General features: G+C 42.5%; 1 protein-coding gene across 8 annotated transcripts in view; it reads left to right on the top strand.

Moving 5' to 3' along the window:
• LOC111842290 (membrane-associated guanylate kinase, WW and PDZ domain-containing protein 1-like) overlaps positions 1-18899 on the top strand; it is a 112024-nt gene that overhangs the window by 59192 nt on the left and 33933 nt on the right. For 6 of the 8 annotated variants that reach the window (XM_072712895.1, XM_072712892.1, XM_072712890.1 and 3 more), the window contains 3 exons: positions 15056-15175; positions 15942-16139; positions 17432-17648. In XM_072712895.1, coding sequence (XP_072568996.1) covers positions 15056-15175; positions 15942-16139; positions 17432-17648 — 535 coding nt within the window. Of the gene's footprint in view, positions 1-933; positions 1171-15055; positions 15176-15941; positions 16140-17431; positions 17649-18899 lie in introns of those variants that run through there. The other 2 variants (XM_072712894.1, XM_072712888.1) reach the window with 2 other exon arrangements.

Here is an 18899-nt window from a genome sequence, read left to right on the forward strand (position 1 = left end):
TAATGAAATCACGCATTTTGTAAAGTCCCACACAGTTGAATGCAGAGGCATAGAGACTACTAACATGCCAATCTTATCTAAGGTGGCCTTTCTCCAAGTTGCAAATTATTTTCACTGTAGAATGACATTGGGTCGTAACTGTGATGATTCCTCTCATTGTCACCCTTTTATTGCCAATGCAAGTTGACATCTGCCACTTGAAGGCTTTCAAGAAGCCTGCAGCTCAGTGCAGTGTAATACCTGACTAACTTGTTGACGGTGGAGAGATCTCCCAGATGCCTATAAATTTGCCTGTAAATACTGAGTAGGGGGCAGTATTTAAAACGAAGACATACTACCTAGATTGCCTACAACCATCACAGGACCACAAGAGCAATACCAGAAAGCAGACAGAAAGAAAAAAAGATGATTAGTGACCACCTTGTGTAGTTGTAGGACTTGCCAGCATACAATATGGCAACTCCTTGTAGGACTTTGGGCCTCCTGTACATTTAGTTGTGAGCGGCAGTGGAGCAAAGCTTCCTGAGCAAGGCGGGGAAGGTTTGCCAGCCAGCCACCCCACGACTGCGGAGGGACGCTGCCCGCTGCGGGGCTGAGCGAGCACAACGAGGTGGCACACATGCACAGCAAGCGCTCTGGCCCACCTTATCTTTAAATCTCATTCAGCACTAATCCTGCTACGGCGCCCACTGCCCCTCCTCCCAAACACCTCCATCACGACCCCCAAGGGTCACATGACTCGTAGGAAGTCTTGCTTGGGTGCCTTGCTGATTAGTTTGACGAGCATGTGCACAGATATCTTTGTGTGCCTGTGTGTATGAGCAGGGGAGAGAGAGAGAGAGAGAGAGAGAGAGAGAGGATCTGGGTTGAGGTGGGCGGTCCTGGGGTGGGGGGATGCTGTGGAGCTGCAGACTCTGGCTTCAGACAAGTGCTTCAGTATGCGAACCCCACATTGGCTTAGCGTCTAAGCTGGGCAAGACGACTCATCCGTGCAGCTCGTGGGCTTTCGGCTGGGGGGGGGGCAGCGTCGGCAGCAGCCTGCCCAGATGCACGTGAGCGATCGGCAGGCGGCAGGGGGGAGACGCCAGCAGAATCCCAGGGTGCTGGGACCGCTCCCCTGAACGTCCCCCAGGAGCTGCTCTGGAACCTGAAGGCGGCAGCAGCCACACGGTATTTATCACGCTCTGGCCGGTGGCCGGTGTTTAATGGGAACTCGGTGGAATGATGCTGTGTTGGGGGGGGGGGGGGGGCAGATGGTGAGGCAGGGTCTGTCGTCTCGGGATTGGGAATGTGGTTCGTGGCGATGGGCGGCGTGAGGATGGTGAGCCCCGGCGTGTGAGCAGCACCGTGTCGCGTCTGCGTGTTCGTGAGTGCGTGTGCATGCGCGCGTGAGCGAGTGTCTGAGCGCACACGCATCCGTCAGCCGACATGCGGGGCTGATCCAGGCAGCCGTCCATTGGCGGTCTCTCTGCCTGATGTGCGCCGTCACCCTGCACCTTTCCGAGGAGGCCGGCTGATACGGGGATGGCATTCGGAGCGTCACGCTCATTTTCCCCCTCTGTCCCCGTCTCTCCATTCGCCTGCTGCCTCCCTTCCCCTCTCCATAACCGTCCCTTTAAATGGAAGCTTTAAACCTTTTTTTTTCCCCCTGCTTTATCCTGCATCCAGCCTTCCTTTCATGACAAAGCCTTTAACGGACAAGAAAGAGAAAAAATAGAAATGGCATTTTGGTCAGGTTTCAGAATAATTAAAGTTTGAATCATATTTCTGTTGCCTTTAGCCAGCCTGTTTTGTTTTCTTTTTCACTTCCTACCCCCCCCCCCCTCCCAAAAAAAAAAAAATACATTTATGGACAAAAGCTGAGTAGAGCGGTAGATAATAGAGTTGCTGAAGCTCAAAGAATGGACTTTTGTTTTGAGCCTTATTGTATGTCTAGCTGCTCTCAGTCTGCTCACTCTGTCTCTCTCTCTCCGGCTCAGCTCAGCACCTGTTCTCCCTCGCCCCCCCTCTGTAAAATAATAAAATATCCCCCCACCTCCCACCCCCATTTCCAAAGCTTTGCTTGGTCTTTGAAAAATAATGATCAGTTAAAACCCCTCTGGTTCTCGGTAGGAAAGAAGTAACAGGAGTTGACACCGAATTCAGCCGGACTGGATATACGCTAAGACTTGTATTTTTGAGTGTTTTGAAACAGACACATTTTTTTCATGTGAGGCCCGTTGCCGTTGCTGATTGGTTCCCAGTACAGATTACACGTCGACACTTTGAGATCATGCAGTTCCATGCTGAAATCTTCTGGTACTTGCATATGTGCTCCAAACCTGTGTCTGTGTATATATGTTGCCAGGCAGTATATGAATCTGCATAATTAGAATGTCTTTGCCACCATTCAAATTTTTTAAATAAAAATGCCACTGAATGTGATTGGTCAGCTTCTGAGAATTCAAACTGAAGGAATTGCCACTTGTGGATGAGACATGATGTGGAATTTCAGGCGAGGAAGATCCAGCTTTTAAAGTAAAGTACATACCTTTACAGTTTTCTTTTAGTTTAATGAAGATTGATTGATTGTGATCTATTTTTTATCCCATGCCTTGGGATGGTAGCCATAATGAACCTGCCAGAGATTCCTCACCCCTTCTTAGAAATCGCAGATTAACAGTGGATTGTTGTCTAGTGCAGAAGCTGGGCTGGACTTTGAGTAATGTCAGTCTGATTAGAACAAATGTCCATAAGGAATATATAAGGGATCGCACACAAATATGCACAGACGGCAGACTTTCATTGTTTCACGCAAGCTGTAATATTTGGAAATGTATGTTTCCTTTTGATCTGAATATCACTTTTCCTTGTTCCAATCTTTGGAAAGCCAGCTAGCTGCTTTGTCAGCTGTCAGCTTCACCCTGTAGATTTAAGAATAAAAATGTGTAATGTGTAATGCCTTTTTGTCATAAGAAAAGCCTGCCTCGTAAATTCAAATCATAGAATTGATTCATCCATTTCTTAGCCAAGAGTTTAAATAAAATATTACAACGGTCAGTACAGCTGTAGACATTAGTCTGTGGTGTTGCTGAAAATATTTCAAATATGCTCATGAGGTCTTAGATGCTGGTCTGTGGTGATTATGATCAACATTCAGGATATTCCCTTTTCCATTCATATATGTGGTCAAGGTCAAAATGTTAAGAAATAAATTGTAACAAAAAACTGCTGATTTCCCAAACTAAATCATAGCCGTAATATTTCAATAATAAACCCTTTGATCAATCACTAACATTTTTTTCACAATTGCAATGGCTGTTACATCCGGAAAGCAATTACATGCCTAAAACTAACAGATGATTTCCCAAGTGGCATATCACATGACTAAACAGCCAATAGGTGTCCTCCTCTTCCTGATTAATACACAAGTCAATATTTGTGTAAGATTTATTGCAGGATATGAAGACTTTGGCTGTAGAGGGAACAGATTTGGTTTAACATTTTTTTCAGCAATGGGTCAATGCATTCTTTTCCCTTATTACATTGGGCTGCTTGAGGTGAAGGTTTCACTGTACCTATACTGCATTTTGGATTTCATCTGATTTGCTGAATATCAGATTGTTGGTTTGTTGCATAACATCCCAGGATGGCAATGGCTGAAAACCGCTTTGGGGGCCTGACCCCCCAGGCCCCTCCCACTGTGGTGGCCGCCGGAGCAGGGGTTAAGAGTGGCAGATGTTAGACTGAGCTAAATTTGAGAGTTTGCGAAACCAAATCTGAATGTGAGACAATGTAGCAGCCTGTTTGGCCTGCAGCAGCCGGAGGCATGTTACAGATGTTGCTGCGGTCAGTTTATTTTACATACGCAAATAAAACTATTATCAATTTATGTTCTTTCTGCGCGTATGTGCACATGTATGTGTAAGTGTATATTACACACATAATGAGGGGATTCTTACAAAAGCCATTGGTTACATAAATCTATTGTTGTTAAATTAAAACTAGCATTCATATATAGAATATCTAGTTGAAGCTAGTGCAGTATTTGAAGATGTAAAGTACTCCTGAATGCAAACGGCCTGCTTTCAAGAAAAAGAAAAGTACAAAATGAAAAACGTCCTTCAAGGACACTATAATCCATTTTGCATGTTAAACTGATACTGTGAGTTTCCTGCAGGTAAGAGAGTGCAGCCTTTGCTGAGGCAGAGGTTAGAGTGGGTTCTGGCAGTTCCGGACAGGCTAAAAAACACACTACCTGCTGTAGTTTTGCCGTTTCAAATATTATATTTCAGTGTCTGTATTATGATGTGTTTCACTCGTTGTTATGGAACCTTGACTGAACAATGCTAGATTTCATTTAAGTGCTATTTCTTTTGTAATGAATTTAGGTCAGAAGTTATAGAGGAATGGATGTGTAAAATGTAAGGGAAAATGTAGACCACATTTTAATTCATTTAGAAATAAATTGTACCAGTCAAACATGTTTAGATATATTGTTTTGCATTTGTAAAAACTGACAGTTCATTTTCCCTGTTACAGTAGGTTACCAGGTATATGATGAGAGCAGATTAACTAAATCAGAACGATACAATTAGCTACTCCCTTGCTATGTGCTTGTGTGGGTATTTTGGTTATTTGTCTAACCAGTTCTGAGATCATGTAGTTGGGCTGTGTGTGTAATGGAAGTTGCCTTCAGTGGCAAGTGGCCTTGTAAGCAACCATGATTATCAATTTTTTTGCCAAGTTAATACTAGCTTTTCACCAACTGAAAACTCTTACAATGTCGCCATCAGTTCTTACAAGCCCACCCACCCAGAAAAGAACTCATAAGACAGTACTGTCGTTACGGTCACCAAAGTATCTTCTTTTATCATTAACCTCCGATTATATATGATACTGATTGGTTTGATTTGTCGTACTGTTGTATATATTTTGAATTCTGGAGTAGCAGAGCATAAATAGTTAAGCTAAGAGTTGTTCCGTATTCGTAGGTTGTGATTTATTATTGTTGTTCGCAATAAGAGGCTTTTTAATTTGTTCTTGGGCTCGCTCTGCCTATACTGTATTGTTCAGTCCATATTAATGAAGCAGGAGTTTGCTTGATCCATCACCCCGAGATAACAAGCGGCAGACTCTTATCAGCGAGGTGTCACGACGGAGACCGTGTCCTCTCTCGCTCCCCACTGGGAGGAGCAGTGCCGCTGCCAGTCCTCATGCTGTCATCGCTGCTGATTTATGGCTCCGTGTCCCAGTCCCTGCATCCAGCTTGGGTGATTAATAAGGCCGCACGTCCAGGCTTGTATTTACAGCCTTTGCCGCGTTTTTAGCGGTTACCGCTGCTATTTCCTTCCCCCTCCCCCCAACCCACCACCCAAACCTGGAACATTCCTCTCCGGTTCCTCCCTTTGGTCTGAGGAGCGTTTTTGGCCGAAGAGGCACACCCCCTGTGGATGTCGGGGTGTTGCAGATGTGGTACTTTGAAGGGGGGGGGGTTTCTCCTCTACAAATCGGTTGAATTGTGTCCAAAGCCGGCATTTCCCATGGGACTCGTGATGAATTGTAATTTAGCGGGAGGGCTGCCTCTGGTAGGAGTATGCAGATGTCTTCTCCAAGAGATCTCACTATGGAACGAGTTTCCCTGTAAGAAAAATCCAGGGGTTTAAATGGTAGTAACAGTTTGATGCAAGTGCAAGCTAGCAGCTCATTGGGTAGCTTTGCCCAAATTACCGACTATGTGATGTACAGACCTAAAACCTTAATAATATTACTTTCACTCATCCATGATACCTATGTACCATAGTAAACATCATCTGCAGGTACATATTTGTTGTCAGTTTATGTATATTCCTTCAAGACAACCTAAGAGGAGGCTTAAATCATCTGAGACATTGTGCAGCACAATGGACAAGAGTCTCATCCTACTTACTTACTGCAACTGAGGATAATTATTGTTTTAATAATAGAACACTGTTACTATTACTACCAGTAATATTAGTAACTTTGCTGCCCATGCCCAGGTGTGCAAGCATCTTCGAGGCACGTTGTGTAATGGAAACTTTCATGACCCAGACGGTGTTAATTGACCTTTATTCATAGTAAACGATAGCGCCAGAGACACTGAGGAGGACATGTCCAAGGAGTTTGACCTCCAGCTGAAATAGAGCCTCCTAGCTGTGAACACGTCAGAGAAGACCAAACCTCAGAGTACCCTTGTGTTCAGAGATCTCGATGTAGGTCACAGCTGATACTCAGAGCAGGGACTCCAGAGACTTGGGAGAGCCGCGTGAAAATATACTCACTTCCACATTTTGTTATTTATAACACCTGCTTTTTGAGCTGAGTGTGTGTCAGTGTGCGTGTCTGCATGTTTATATTTGTGGTTGTGTCTATATCTTGGTGTGTGTTTGTATGGGAGGAAGATCCAGTATAATTTGGCTAGTTCTGAACTGAATTATGCTCGGGTTGTGTTGGTAATGCGGCGTTTCCTTTATCCTTCTTCATGACCAAAGTATTTATTTCATTGTTGGGATTCATTTTGGATTTTGCGTGTTTTCACTTGGACGAGGATTCCGTTGGTAGCAATGCTACTGTTGTCCTTCCATTTCTATGTACAGCAGATGTTTCGTTGCTGGAGTGAAATGATAGGTCAGCCATTTTTCACCTGGAAAACAAATCCATGGTGCAACAGAGAGGGCCTTGGACCTCACAACCATCAGGCGCCTCTTAATAGAGACTGTTCCTGTGCGGCCGGGGTATATGAGCAGCATGCAGGGAGGGGTGACAGGACTCAGAGATACAGCCATATTTGTTACAGCTGGTGGAGTTGTCGCCTGGCACTGCTTATGTGTTAGCGAACTGCGACGAGCCTCTGGAGTTCTGGCACAGAAGCGGAGTTTAGTGTTCACCGAGGCTCAAGTTCTCCGCCGGTGTCAGACGCCAGCGATACGCAGGCCGGCCCTTTGACGGCCTGGTGCGGAATGGGACAGCCAGAGACGTGGCGTGTTTGAGCGTCTGCCTTGCCTGAGCTGGGGCCATTGATGCTAATGCACTCTGATTCCTTGCTGCTCTTTTGAAAGTTTGGGAAAGCAGTTACCTTACATAGGCAGGAGAGAGAGAGATGTGATCTGGTCTTGTCGACATTACAAGGTGCATCCAGGATAACAAGGCCTCAAGTTGGTGCATTTTTGAGACCCAGTCTGCCCAAGGAGTTCAGCATATATGTTTGTGTCCGTGACTGTGCATGAGACCAGTGGCTACCACAATTGGTGACACCAATTTAGTGTGACCATTATTTTCTCCACTATGTACTAACATTTTTTTTTTCCACAATTGCAATTGCTGTTACACACTTAAAAATTTAATGATACGTCGATATTTATGCACCTTACCACAATATTACTGTTAATATTATGCTGTCCCATGTACACTGCTGTGTGCATTAATACGGAGAATATGGATGTCAAACCAAATGTATCCTCTCTGTATTTCATTTGTGATTTTTTAGCCATCTTGTGTTGGAAGACAGTGGGGTGGAAGATATTTCGTTCCATAGATTTGGATCTAGTTTGAAATCTGCCAGAGATTAAACTAGGTTGTGGGGAAATGCAGGCAGAACTAAAGAAAGGCCAAAGTAATCGCCGAGCCCCCAGTCAAACACCTTTATTAATTCACTGATGTGGTATCATTTGTGAGACAGGGAGATCTTTACAGCTGGGTGGTGTCATCGGTAGATGTAGCACGTATCGAGAGAGCATGTTGTTGCTAGCGCTGTTCTCCAAGGGAAAATGAGAAGCCTCGCCTTATCATTGTGCCGCACACAGGAGCGGCGATTGTGTTCCTTTAACGCGTCGAGAATTAAACCGAGCACGCTTGTGGTTTCCAAGGTAGCAAGGCAAACCTGACCGTCTGCGTAACGCTGTTTGCCGTTAGCTGCTCAGCACAAGTCGAAAGAGATGTACTCATTCACGTCTGTCTTGGTTCATCAGTATTCAGTTCAAATGTGATTTCCTCCATGTTTCATTGGCAGAAAATGAGGGGGGGGGGCTGCATATTTAATTAGTGTTAATGTTGTCTGTCGCATGCTTTATTTTATGATGTAGTTTTCAGGCTTCTCACTTTTGTTCAGTGGCTTTGGTAATGGAAATGTAATATCCACACAAATTATTTGAACTATTTAACTCCTACTGTAGATGCACTGAAGTACGTTTTCTTTATTTTTTTCAAAATATTGAATTTGACTGGTTTTACTTAATGTTGAAAAGACACAGTGCTTAGATTCATGTTAAATTGTTCCGCTTAGATCAGAGGTGCCCAATCTTATCCGCAAAGGGCCGGTGTGTATGCGGGTTTTCGCTGCAACTCCCTAATTAGATTACTAATTAGAGGACTGATTGGTTGAAGAGCCCTCACACCTGGGTTTGAACAGCTGACCTACAGGTTATCCCAAAAACCCGCATACACACCGGCCCTTTGCGGAAATGACTGTGCACGCCTGCCTTAGATGTACTCATTTGCAGACTGGACCTGTTTGGTCATTTGTAAAATGCTCTTATGTTATTAGATATTTAACACATTCGCCGTTGCTGATCTGTCAGCTGTCATCATTTTTTAAGATGTTAGAGCTGGGGTATAAAATCATTACATTTATTAAGCTATTAGCAGACAAGAGTAAACAGTAACACAGAGAGTAGTGAATACTGCCTTCTTAATACTCATTATATTTGGTAATGCTTTACATTAGCTGCACCTTCATAATGCCTTCATAATGCATTCATATAACATTCATAAGTAGCATTGAAGTATTCCATAACATCCTAACAAACCTTAACAGCTTTAACATACATTAATAACAAACATTATATGATTATTTGATTATAACATTTCTATTAACGTATATTAAAGCTGTCATGTCTTGTTCATTGGAAGTATTATGAATGCAATGCTTTAAGACATGTTAAGGTATACTTACATGCTGCATATGAATGCTCTATGAATGCATTATAAATTCATTTTGAAACTGTCCTGACTGTTCTCAAAATTCATAATTAATGCATTCTGCTATTCATGTAAAGCGTTACCTTATATTAAAAGACCAAGTAGACAATTATGTAAAGATCTGTCAGTGATATAAGAACATATATAGCAATTCTCTAAAATGGTGCAACAGTTCCATAAAGATTAGAATCTGTAACTGCTTGTGAGATTTACAAGCTGTGAATATACTGTACATACATACATGTATAACTGCTAAAAGTATAGTTTTCCACTTTACTGTGGGCTGGCCCTGGATGTTCTGGCATCCTAGGTGACCTTCAGGTGGCAGCCCCACCCCTCAGAGCCGCAGAAAATAAACTTTGTCGATTTATTTATATTAAAAACTGTTCAGTAGCCCAGGGTATCTGGCTGCTAACTAGGTAATTCACATCTGTTTCACAAGAAACGTGGTTAAATGTTACTACTAGTGTAAATAACTATAATGTCACAGAATGCAATTCTGCATTGAGCATTCTGAGATTAATGAAGAAACTCACAACCACCCTTGGTACAACTGACTAAAAATCTTTTGGAAAAATGTGTTGATGGTCAAGTAGCTTAATTCCACACTGAACATTTCACAGAAATTCAACCTTTAACTGAAGTAAATTTCCACATAAGAATATAATAATAAGAATCCTAAGTGATAGTCTCCTGATATTTCTGATGAGTTTGGAGAATAAAGAGCAGAGAATTGGAGACTATTTCTGAATACAGAATCTCCCTGCATCCTCGAGAGTCATAGGTCCTTCTCCTCTCCAGTTCACTCCACAGATATTCAATGGGGTTCAGGTCAGGGAACTGGGATGACCATTGCAAAAGCTTGTTTCTGGGGTCACTGGGCCATTTTTGTGTGCATTTAGAGGTGTGTTGTGGATTATATTCCTCCTGAAACATCAAACCACAACCCAGTTTTAGCTTCTTGGAAGAGGCAGCCAGATTTTGATTGTTTATTATCACAAAACTCTATTTCGGTGTCATCTGGCCATAAAACCCAGTATCAGTTAAAGTTCTAGTAGCATCTAGAGAAATCCAGGTGCTTAATTTTGTACCTTAATGATAGCGAATGCTTTCCTGCAGATACCTTTGTTGAGGTGGTGTCTGATTGTAGATTTGGAAACCTAGTGACCCCACGAAACTAGCATCTTCTGCAAATCTCCAGCCGTGATACCTGGAGAATTTTTTTTGTCTCTCTAACCGTTGTCTTCAGTGTGTGTGGGCAAAAAAACTCTTGCAGGCAGACTCATTACAGCCCAAGTTGTTTCACATGACTTAGTTGTTTTGTACTTGTGATCTTAGTCATTTTCAACCCACTGCTGTCATGTCATTTGCGTATTCTACACCTTTACCCTTTTTGATGAATTTGGCCTCCGTGGCATGTCATATTCATACTCCAGTAAAACAGGAAGTCAGGGAATAGTGTTCCCAAATACTCAGGTGAACTAATAAAGTAAAATATAAATATGAAATTCTGTTTAAGAATTTTAGAGGGTGCAATAATTGTGACACGTGATTTTTTAAGGGTTCTTTTTAAAAACAAATTTACTTAGTAAAAGTTGCATTTCTCAAAACCTTTCAGTTGGAGATTGACCATAAACATGTACTCCTCCCCCCTTTTTACTTATTTTTTTACAAAGGGTGCCAATAATTCCTGAGGGCACTATGTCCTGCATTTTCTTAATCTACATATTTCATGGTGCACATGTTAACCCAGCTGGAGTGAAAACAATGAGATGGTTGATTAAAAACCTGAACAACTTGGTGAAAAGAGTGAACCATCAACAAAAAGTTGGGGGTGGAGGGGGTCTGTCAAAGTATAACTTATTTTAGAAAGTGAAAGATTTTATTTGTAATTTTCCATGATCAGTTAGCTAGTCAAACACAGATTCTCACATCTGACTTTATAGAGTGGAAGTGTACCTGAGGTCTAAGGTCTGTTTTGTCTAGAGCAGGGGTGTCAAACTGCAGTCCTGAGGGTTCGGAGCCCTGTGTAGCTTAGTTCTTTCCCTGTTCCACCACAAATGATTCAGCTCAAGAGCTGTGTGGTAATTAGCAAAAGAAGTTTGATCAGGTGTGTTAAACGAGGGGAAACCCAAAAATGTGCAGGGCTCCGGCCCCCCAGGACTGGAGTCTGACACCTGTGATCTAGAGTCTCTCTGCAGATTTTCAGCATCTGACCTTGACTTTTACTCCGTACATACGGTGTATTGACTTGACCATGTCATACAGTAAAACACCAGATATTTTTTATTTTGGGACTGTAGATGGGAATTTGGATTATGGAAAGTTCTTTGATGACTTAATGTAGATAAAAACTTCACAAGGATGTTGCAACTCATGTGTCTCAAGGAACTACGTAGCTGATTAGATTTGCCAAATTTCAGATGTACCTTAGCCTATATTTGTATATGTCCCTAAATAACCAAAGCGATTGCAAAGGTCAACAGGTGGATGGGATGACATAAGGTCTATGTTTATTAAACTCAAAGTAAAAGCTTCATATGAAATTTAATGAGGCCTTGACAGCTGATCCTTATAATGTAAAACTTTAAACAGCTGCTGGATATAACATGTGTCCCTGCTGTGCTTTTATTGCTTATGAGTATGACCATTGTCACCAAACTATACATTTTTATGATGTATGTGGAATGTAACATAAATTCAAAAATCTATAAAATAGAACATAGCTGTTTTCTTTTGTAGATTATTGTGAGGTACCACTGGTCTTATTCAGATGAAATATGTGACTGCACAGGTGAGACTTACGATGTTTCAAAATGACACTGAGTTAGACTTTGAAAGCCTCTTCTCATTGTTACTTCTACGGACTTATATTGCCATTTTCCCCTCTGTCTATTTTTTAGGATCAGCAAATATATGGTTATACTGCAGTGTATAGTCTGTCCCTGTGTGCTTCTGTCTAGTTATTTTCTTTATCAGATCTTCATTCTGTATACTCCCAGTATACTCCAGATACATGCAGTATTGTGCCTCTGATTACTAAGGTGTGCTCCTCTTGTGGGCTGATTCTACCAAAGGATGACCTCCTGCAGAACCCTGTCCAAAAGTCAACAACAAAGGCCTTGTTGCCATGGCTACCATGGCACACAGATCAGTTCATAAGCACTCGTACAAATTAGTCATATCATTATCTATTTTACCAAAAATATAAATTAGCGAAAAGGAATTCACGATTAAAATGTTGGGAGTCGATAATTCACATCTGTTACATCATTTAGTATCGTATGTTGGATCACATATCAGCCATAATATAATAGTAATAATTTGTTCAGAGATTTGTAGGATTCCTGAATGGCAGTGGTTTGGTCGTGTTCTGCCATGTAAAAATTAAACCAGAAGTATGGTAACCTTTGGTCTTGTCCTTAATGAACACTGTACTACACTGTGTGCACTGTGCACAATGTGGCACTGATGAGTCTCTTTAGGTATCATCTTTCGGAGAGTATGTGGGCTAAGAATTTATTATTCCATTTGCTCATTGTAATAGGTGCACAGTTTTTAAGCTTGCTTTGTTGCTCAGGTCATATTTTCTGTGATTTCTATGATTTGTTTTCTTCCCTATTCGAAATACCTTAATTTTGCGTACTGTATCCAGTCTCAGATTATTTCATTATGAAGTAGAACTTAATAGTAGCTAATGGTGGCTGCCAGCGATACAGCACCAGTCACTTAACTGCTTAAATGATAAATTCTCTACCATACATGATCCATAATTCCTAGGAACTGAAATTGAGAACTAAATATAATCCCTGTATATGTACATATGTGTATATATGTATGTATGTATGTATATATATATATATATATATATATATATATATATATATATATATATATATATATATATATATATATATATATATATATATATATATATATTTCAGCAGCTGCTATCCATATACAGTACCTAGCATTGTGTATATGTTTCTTTTTTTCTTACATTTTTACTTATATATTTTTACAGTTTTAGAAATTGTTTTCTATTGTTTTTATTATCTGTATTGTTATTTTTTTGCTGATCCTATGGATCCTGTCCTTTTTTTGTACTGTCTTTTTTCATTATTGCTGCTGTTTTCTCAAAGAATTTCCCCATTGTGGGATTAATAAAGTCTAATCTAATCTAATCTAATCTAATCTAATCTAAATTCAAGGATACAATAATTTTTCATCAGGTCAAAACCACCTGGGTGACTCAATAAAACCCCCTCATCCCACAATGTTCCTTTCTGTTCTTTCCACGTGCCACAAAGTTCCTTCCAGTTTCTCCCGCATCCCACAAAGTTCCTTCCATTTTCTCCCGCATCCCACAAAGTTCCTTCCAGTTCCTTCCGCATCCCACAAAGTTCCTTCCAGTTCCTTCCACATCCCACAAAGTTCCTTCCACATCCCACAAAGGTCCTTGGCACATTACATATGCCAGCATATCCTAATGCAGTGGCCTAGTGCCCTTGGTTGACCTGGTCATTGTACACCCAATTAGTATCAGAGAAGAATATTCTCTGGTGACTGCTGTAATCACCGGAAACATGAAAGACGCTTGATTAATGGGGAGAAATGTATAAAAACAGATTCAGCTGTGGTACCGTGAGCAGGCGTGATTCTCGCCATGTGTGTTTTTGAATGTGCTTCTGTTGTGATCTGAGGTTCAGTCATTCTTACTTAATCCTTTTTTTTTTCTTTAAGAAATTTCAGCTTGATTGAGTGGGTTGACCTGCCACCCTGAACTGGAAAAGAGGTTAAAAGTTGGATGGATTGATTGGGTTGAGTTTGGGAAAGAACCATCAACTAGGAAGGAAAACGATTTGGGAACAGAATTGATCTTATTTTGGCAGGTTAATGGAGAATTGGTTGCTAAAGGACATTTTTAGATATATCAGATTTGTTTGAACGTCCTTGATATTCAGTGATATTACTTTACTTAACATATGATATCATGTTTGTGCATTTAAGTCTTAAGTTGGTGCACATGTTGAAATCATGATATAGAACCTTTACAGTATAAATGTTTAGCACCTACATTTAATTCGTTCTTCAGTCCTAGTTTAGTCCTGCCATCGGGACAAAACCTGTTCAGTGTACCACACAGCCTGCATTAGAAATCCCAAAGCCAATCCAATGCTATTTGCGATTGCTGAATTAATCCCAGAAAGGCAGCAATTGTTTTTTGGCACGATCACTTATGGTATCAGCCAGAATCACAGGGAACGCTGCTCGCTGGCATACAGTACCTACTACCATTTCCATGGTATTGAGTTCAGCTCAGAGCTCCACGATTTCATGATTTAAGACGTGCGTAGTGTGATCACACACATCTACTTTTTCCAGATAGCTGTATCTGCCTGTCTGTCTGCCATTTTCAATCGACTCCTGGTGCCTCCAACCTTCATTGTGATATTAATACATTTTGGGGCGAGATACAGGTGATGATCAGTTGGGGCACAATGCTCCTTCATCTTAATTACTATTGAGACATTAACAGCTACCCTCTTCCGTTTAGCAGTTACGTTAAGTGGTGGGATTTACACTGCTTGTCAGTCTGCCGGGAACTAGCACTTTCAACACACAGCCATCTATGAACCAGATGGCGAAACAGACGCAAACGCGCATAATGCCATTTTCATCAAGTCTAGCAGGTCTGCTCACACTGTGGCGCTGTGGCTCACACTTGCATCTTGAGTAACTCATAGTGCTATAGTGTTACAGCTTAGTACAGTACATGCAACATAGTTGCAATATGCTTTAAATAACAGTGTTCATTCATCTGAGTGCTTGCATTTCGGTATGGAAGCAGAACGTCTTGATGTCTTTGTGTGGGACAATTATCCTTACCTCCTACCAGTTAGGTTAATTGGCACGTAAAATGGGTTATCTTTCAGCATCTTAAGCTAAAGAAAAATGACAAAATTTAAATGTGCTACTGCCATTTACACAAGGGGTAAACTCCAGTGCTATTTTTGGGTTTCACTATTAATTTGCAACATTCAGTCATTTTTCAGCAAGCTTTTATTTTTTTCTCCAGGTACAACCCGCCCCCCTCGAGAAGGGGAAGTCCCAGGAGTAGATTACAACTTCCTGTCTGTGGAGGACTTCTTAAACCTTGAAAAAAGTGGCACTCTTTTGGAAGTAGGAACATACGAAGGTAATTACTAATAATGGAAAGCTGTGTTCTTTCACAGAAACATGGCTGCAACGAGGTCACTAATTTATCCCATAGGTTTCTTTGTTCTGTCGTCCTCTCAGCCTTAAGCCCACTAATGAAAGGAGTTAATGAGATGCCGTCGGGTCAGACGGCGGCCAGCAGTTTAACTCAGAAGGTTTTTTTCTATGCTTCTATGTCGTCTATGCTGAATAGTACCAAGCAGGTCCAAATTTTCCATAAATAAATGAAAATCATTTCAGTACTTTAATACACCCTTTTAATGACCTCACAGGGGTCACTTTGGATTGCTTTGTTTGGGTAAAAAAATGTTTTGGGTTCCTATTTTCTTATTCTCTTTGCATTAAGTATGCATGAAGCTCTCCAAAATTATCTTTTATTTTCACTTGGAGCAGCATAATTGAAGCTCATAGTTAAGAGCACTAAACCAAGAAATGAGAAAAGACGTTCATTGAAATTTATATTTAATGAGGTATTGTCTTTTGTACTATAGGTCCTACACATGGTGTGTGTTCAGTATTCTGTAACAATGGATTTCTGTGTTGTTTTTCCCGCATGTCACAGACCATGACAGCATTTTAAGCAGAGACATGTTTAAGTTATAATAACTGCAAACATCCATCATTAGTGCATACAAGATTTTCAAATCCTTTCACTTTTCTGAGTGAAATTTCAGGGCTTATTATGAAATGATCCTCTTTCCCACTTCTGTGTTTTTCAAACATGCTAATGTCCCCTTGTTGCCTAGGCAACTATTATGGAACACCCAAGCCGCCAAGCCAACCCCTCCGTGGGACAGTGATTACCAGTGATGCTTTGCAAGACGGCTCGCAGCAGTGCACCCCTAAGCGCACAGAGTCCTACAATGACATGCAAAATGTTCAAATAGTGGCTACAGAGCAGGAGAATGAAGACGAGCTTCCTGAAATGAACAGTAGCTTTACAGGTAAAAGCAGCTGGTCCTGCACTGTGGGTACTGTGTGTCTGGCGGTTACATCATGCCTTTGTGCTGATGTGCCTTTTGCTTTCTGGGTCCAAATGACAGCGCCATCTGCCTGTGAGATGGGGTATGTGAACGCGCCGTCTGTGCCGCTTGTTCATTGTTCTCTTCATTTTTATTATGATTTGGGAATGGTGATGTGCATTTGTTTTGTATAATTTTCTAAGAAATTATCTCGCAGTTGAAATTCATTCATACTTATGAAAAAGGATTTTTTTAAATGGTTAAAGATTTTTTTATAAAGAATGTTTTTTTGGTGGTGTAGGATAAATTTTTTTTTCTAATAGTTTAGAAGTATGTTATATATAGTTGAGCCATAATTAGTTATATGTTTAATAGGAGGATGTGCTCTATTGTAAATTTTGGACCACTGGGTGTCTGGGAGGGTACTGGGCATGAGGCACATTATGCATTATATTGCACACTCACTCGGGTGCATGTGATCATCCACACCAGGGACATTCAGTGTTACTAGTTTGCCTGTATGTATCGTTCCTTTACCTATTAGCAAACTAACGTACATGAAGACAGAATTTACAACTTCTGCCAGCAGAGAACTTGGGTCACAAAACTGATCTCCAGATATTTTATCCCACACTGCTGGATCTCTGCAGCAAACAGCTCATGCCAAGAACCAGCAACGTGACAGTTACAGTGTAGCTTCTATTGTATTCTCTTAGGGAATTCTGAAACATTGCACAAGACTTGTAAGCATAATACTTGGATTCATGCAAGTTATATTTTCATAAATGCAAAAAATATACCTCTTAATTGTAAGCAATGCAGTTTGGGTGTTTTTTTAAATTTATTTATTCCTGCATATTTTTTGTTTTCTGTGAAGATATCCATCAATCTGCAAGATGCATAGCATGCTAAGTAATAAAAAGACATGGTTGATTTATGTTAGAAAACGTAAAGAAAAATACAAAATTTGGTGCAGTTCATTAGGTAAAATGACTGTTAAAGGGAGTTTCTTTGGATTTTCCACTGCAGATTTTATCATACAGGGCAATTCTGATATTAATAAACGGATGCTTTCCAACTGTCTAGTTAAGCATGCAGAGGAAAGTACAGTGCAATTCAGTGAACTTCAAATGGACACCGCTGAGATAAATGTATTTAGGTTTACTGGTTAACAGTGATTTTGAATTTCACAATGTTTTGCGATCTGCCACTGAAGCAATTCTCAGCTTTGTCATGTCTTTCAATTACCTGAACTTCTCCTGCATTCTTCCTAGTAGACTCCACTGAACTGGACGAGCGGTCAACACTAAGACCGCAGCCCTCACAAGAGAAGGTTCCCTCCTACAGCCTCAGCAACGCCTTGGTGTCAACCACGGACAGCTCCCAGCAGACACACGCAAACCTCCAGCCTCCCGAAGAGGACCTCCTTGGTCCTCTGCCTGAAAACTGGGAGATGGCCTATACAGAGAATGGAGAAGTCTACTTCATAGAGTATGTGCTGTCTTCTCATTACCTTATACACAATACTATCCATCCACCATTTATCCAAAATGTGGTTGCATGGAGCCTAGAGCCTCTTACAGGCAGCATTAGGCACATGGCAGGGGACACCCTGGACAGGGTGACGGTCCATCACAGGCACGTGGCAGGGGACACCCTGGACAGGGTGACGGTCCATCACAGCACATGGCAGGGGACACCCTGGACAGGGTGACGGTCCATCACAGCACATGGCAGGGGACACCCTGGACAGGGTGACGGTCCATCTCAGCACATGGCAGGGGACACCCTGGACAGGGTGACGGTCCATCTCAGCACATGGCAGGGGACACCCTGGACAGGGTGACGGTCCATCTCAGCACATGGCAGGGGACACCCTGGACAGGGTGACGGTCCATCACAGGCACATGGCAGGGGACACCCTGGACAGGGTGACGGTCCATCTCAGCACGTGGCAGGGGACACCCTGGACAGGGTGACGGTCCATCTCAGCACGTGGCAGGGGACACCCTGGACAGGGTGACGGTCCATCTCAGCACATGGCAGGGGACACCCTGGACAGGGTGACGGTCCATCACAGCACATGGCAGGGGACACCCTGGACAGGGTGACGGTCCATCTCAGCACATGGCAGGGGACACCCTGGACAGGGTGACGGTCCATCACAGCACATGGCAGGGGACACCCTGGACAGGGTGACGGTCCATCTCAGCACATGGCAGGGGACACCCTGGACAGGGTGACGGTCCATCTCAGCACATGGCAGGGGACACCCTGGACAGGGTGACGGTCCATCTCAGCACGTGGCAGGGGACACCCTGGACAGGGTGACGGTCCATCACAGGCACGTGGCAGGGGACACCCTGGACAGGGTGACGGTCCATCACAGGCACGTGGCAGGGGACACCCTGGACAGGGTGACGGTCCATCTCAGCACGTGGCAGGGGACACCCTGGACAGGGTGACGGTCCATCTCAGCACGTGGCAGGGGACACCCTGGACAGGGTGACGGTCCATCTCAGCACGTGGCAGGGGACACCCTGGACAGGGTGACGGTCCATCACAGCACGTGGCAGGGGACACCCTGGACAGGGTGACGGTCCATCTCAGCACGTGGCAGGGGACACCCTGGACAGGGTGACGGTCCATCACAGGCACATGGCAGGGGACACCCTGGACAGGGTGACGGTCCATCTCAGCACGTGGCAGGGGACACCCTGGACAGGGTGACGGTCCATCACA

Source organism: Paramormyrops kingsleyae, chromosome 6 (assembly GCF_048594095.1).
Source record: "Paramormyrops kingsleyae isolate MSU_618 chromosome 6, PKINGS_0.4, whole genome shotgun sequence".
NCBI classification, from domain to species: Eukaryota; Metazoa; Chordata; class Actinopteri; order Osteoglossiformes; family Mormyridae; genus Paramormyrops; species Paramormyrops kingsleyae.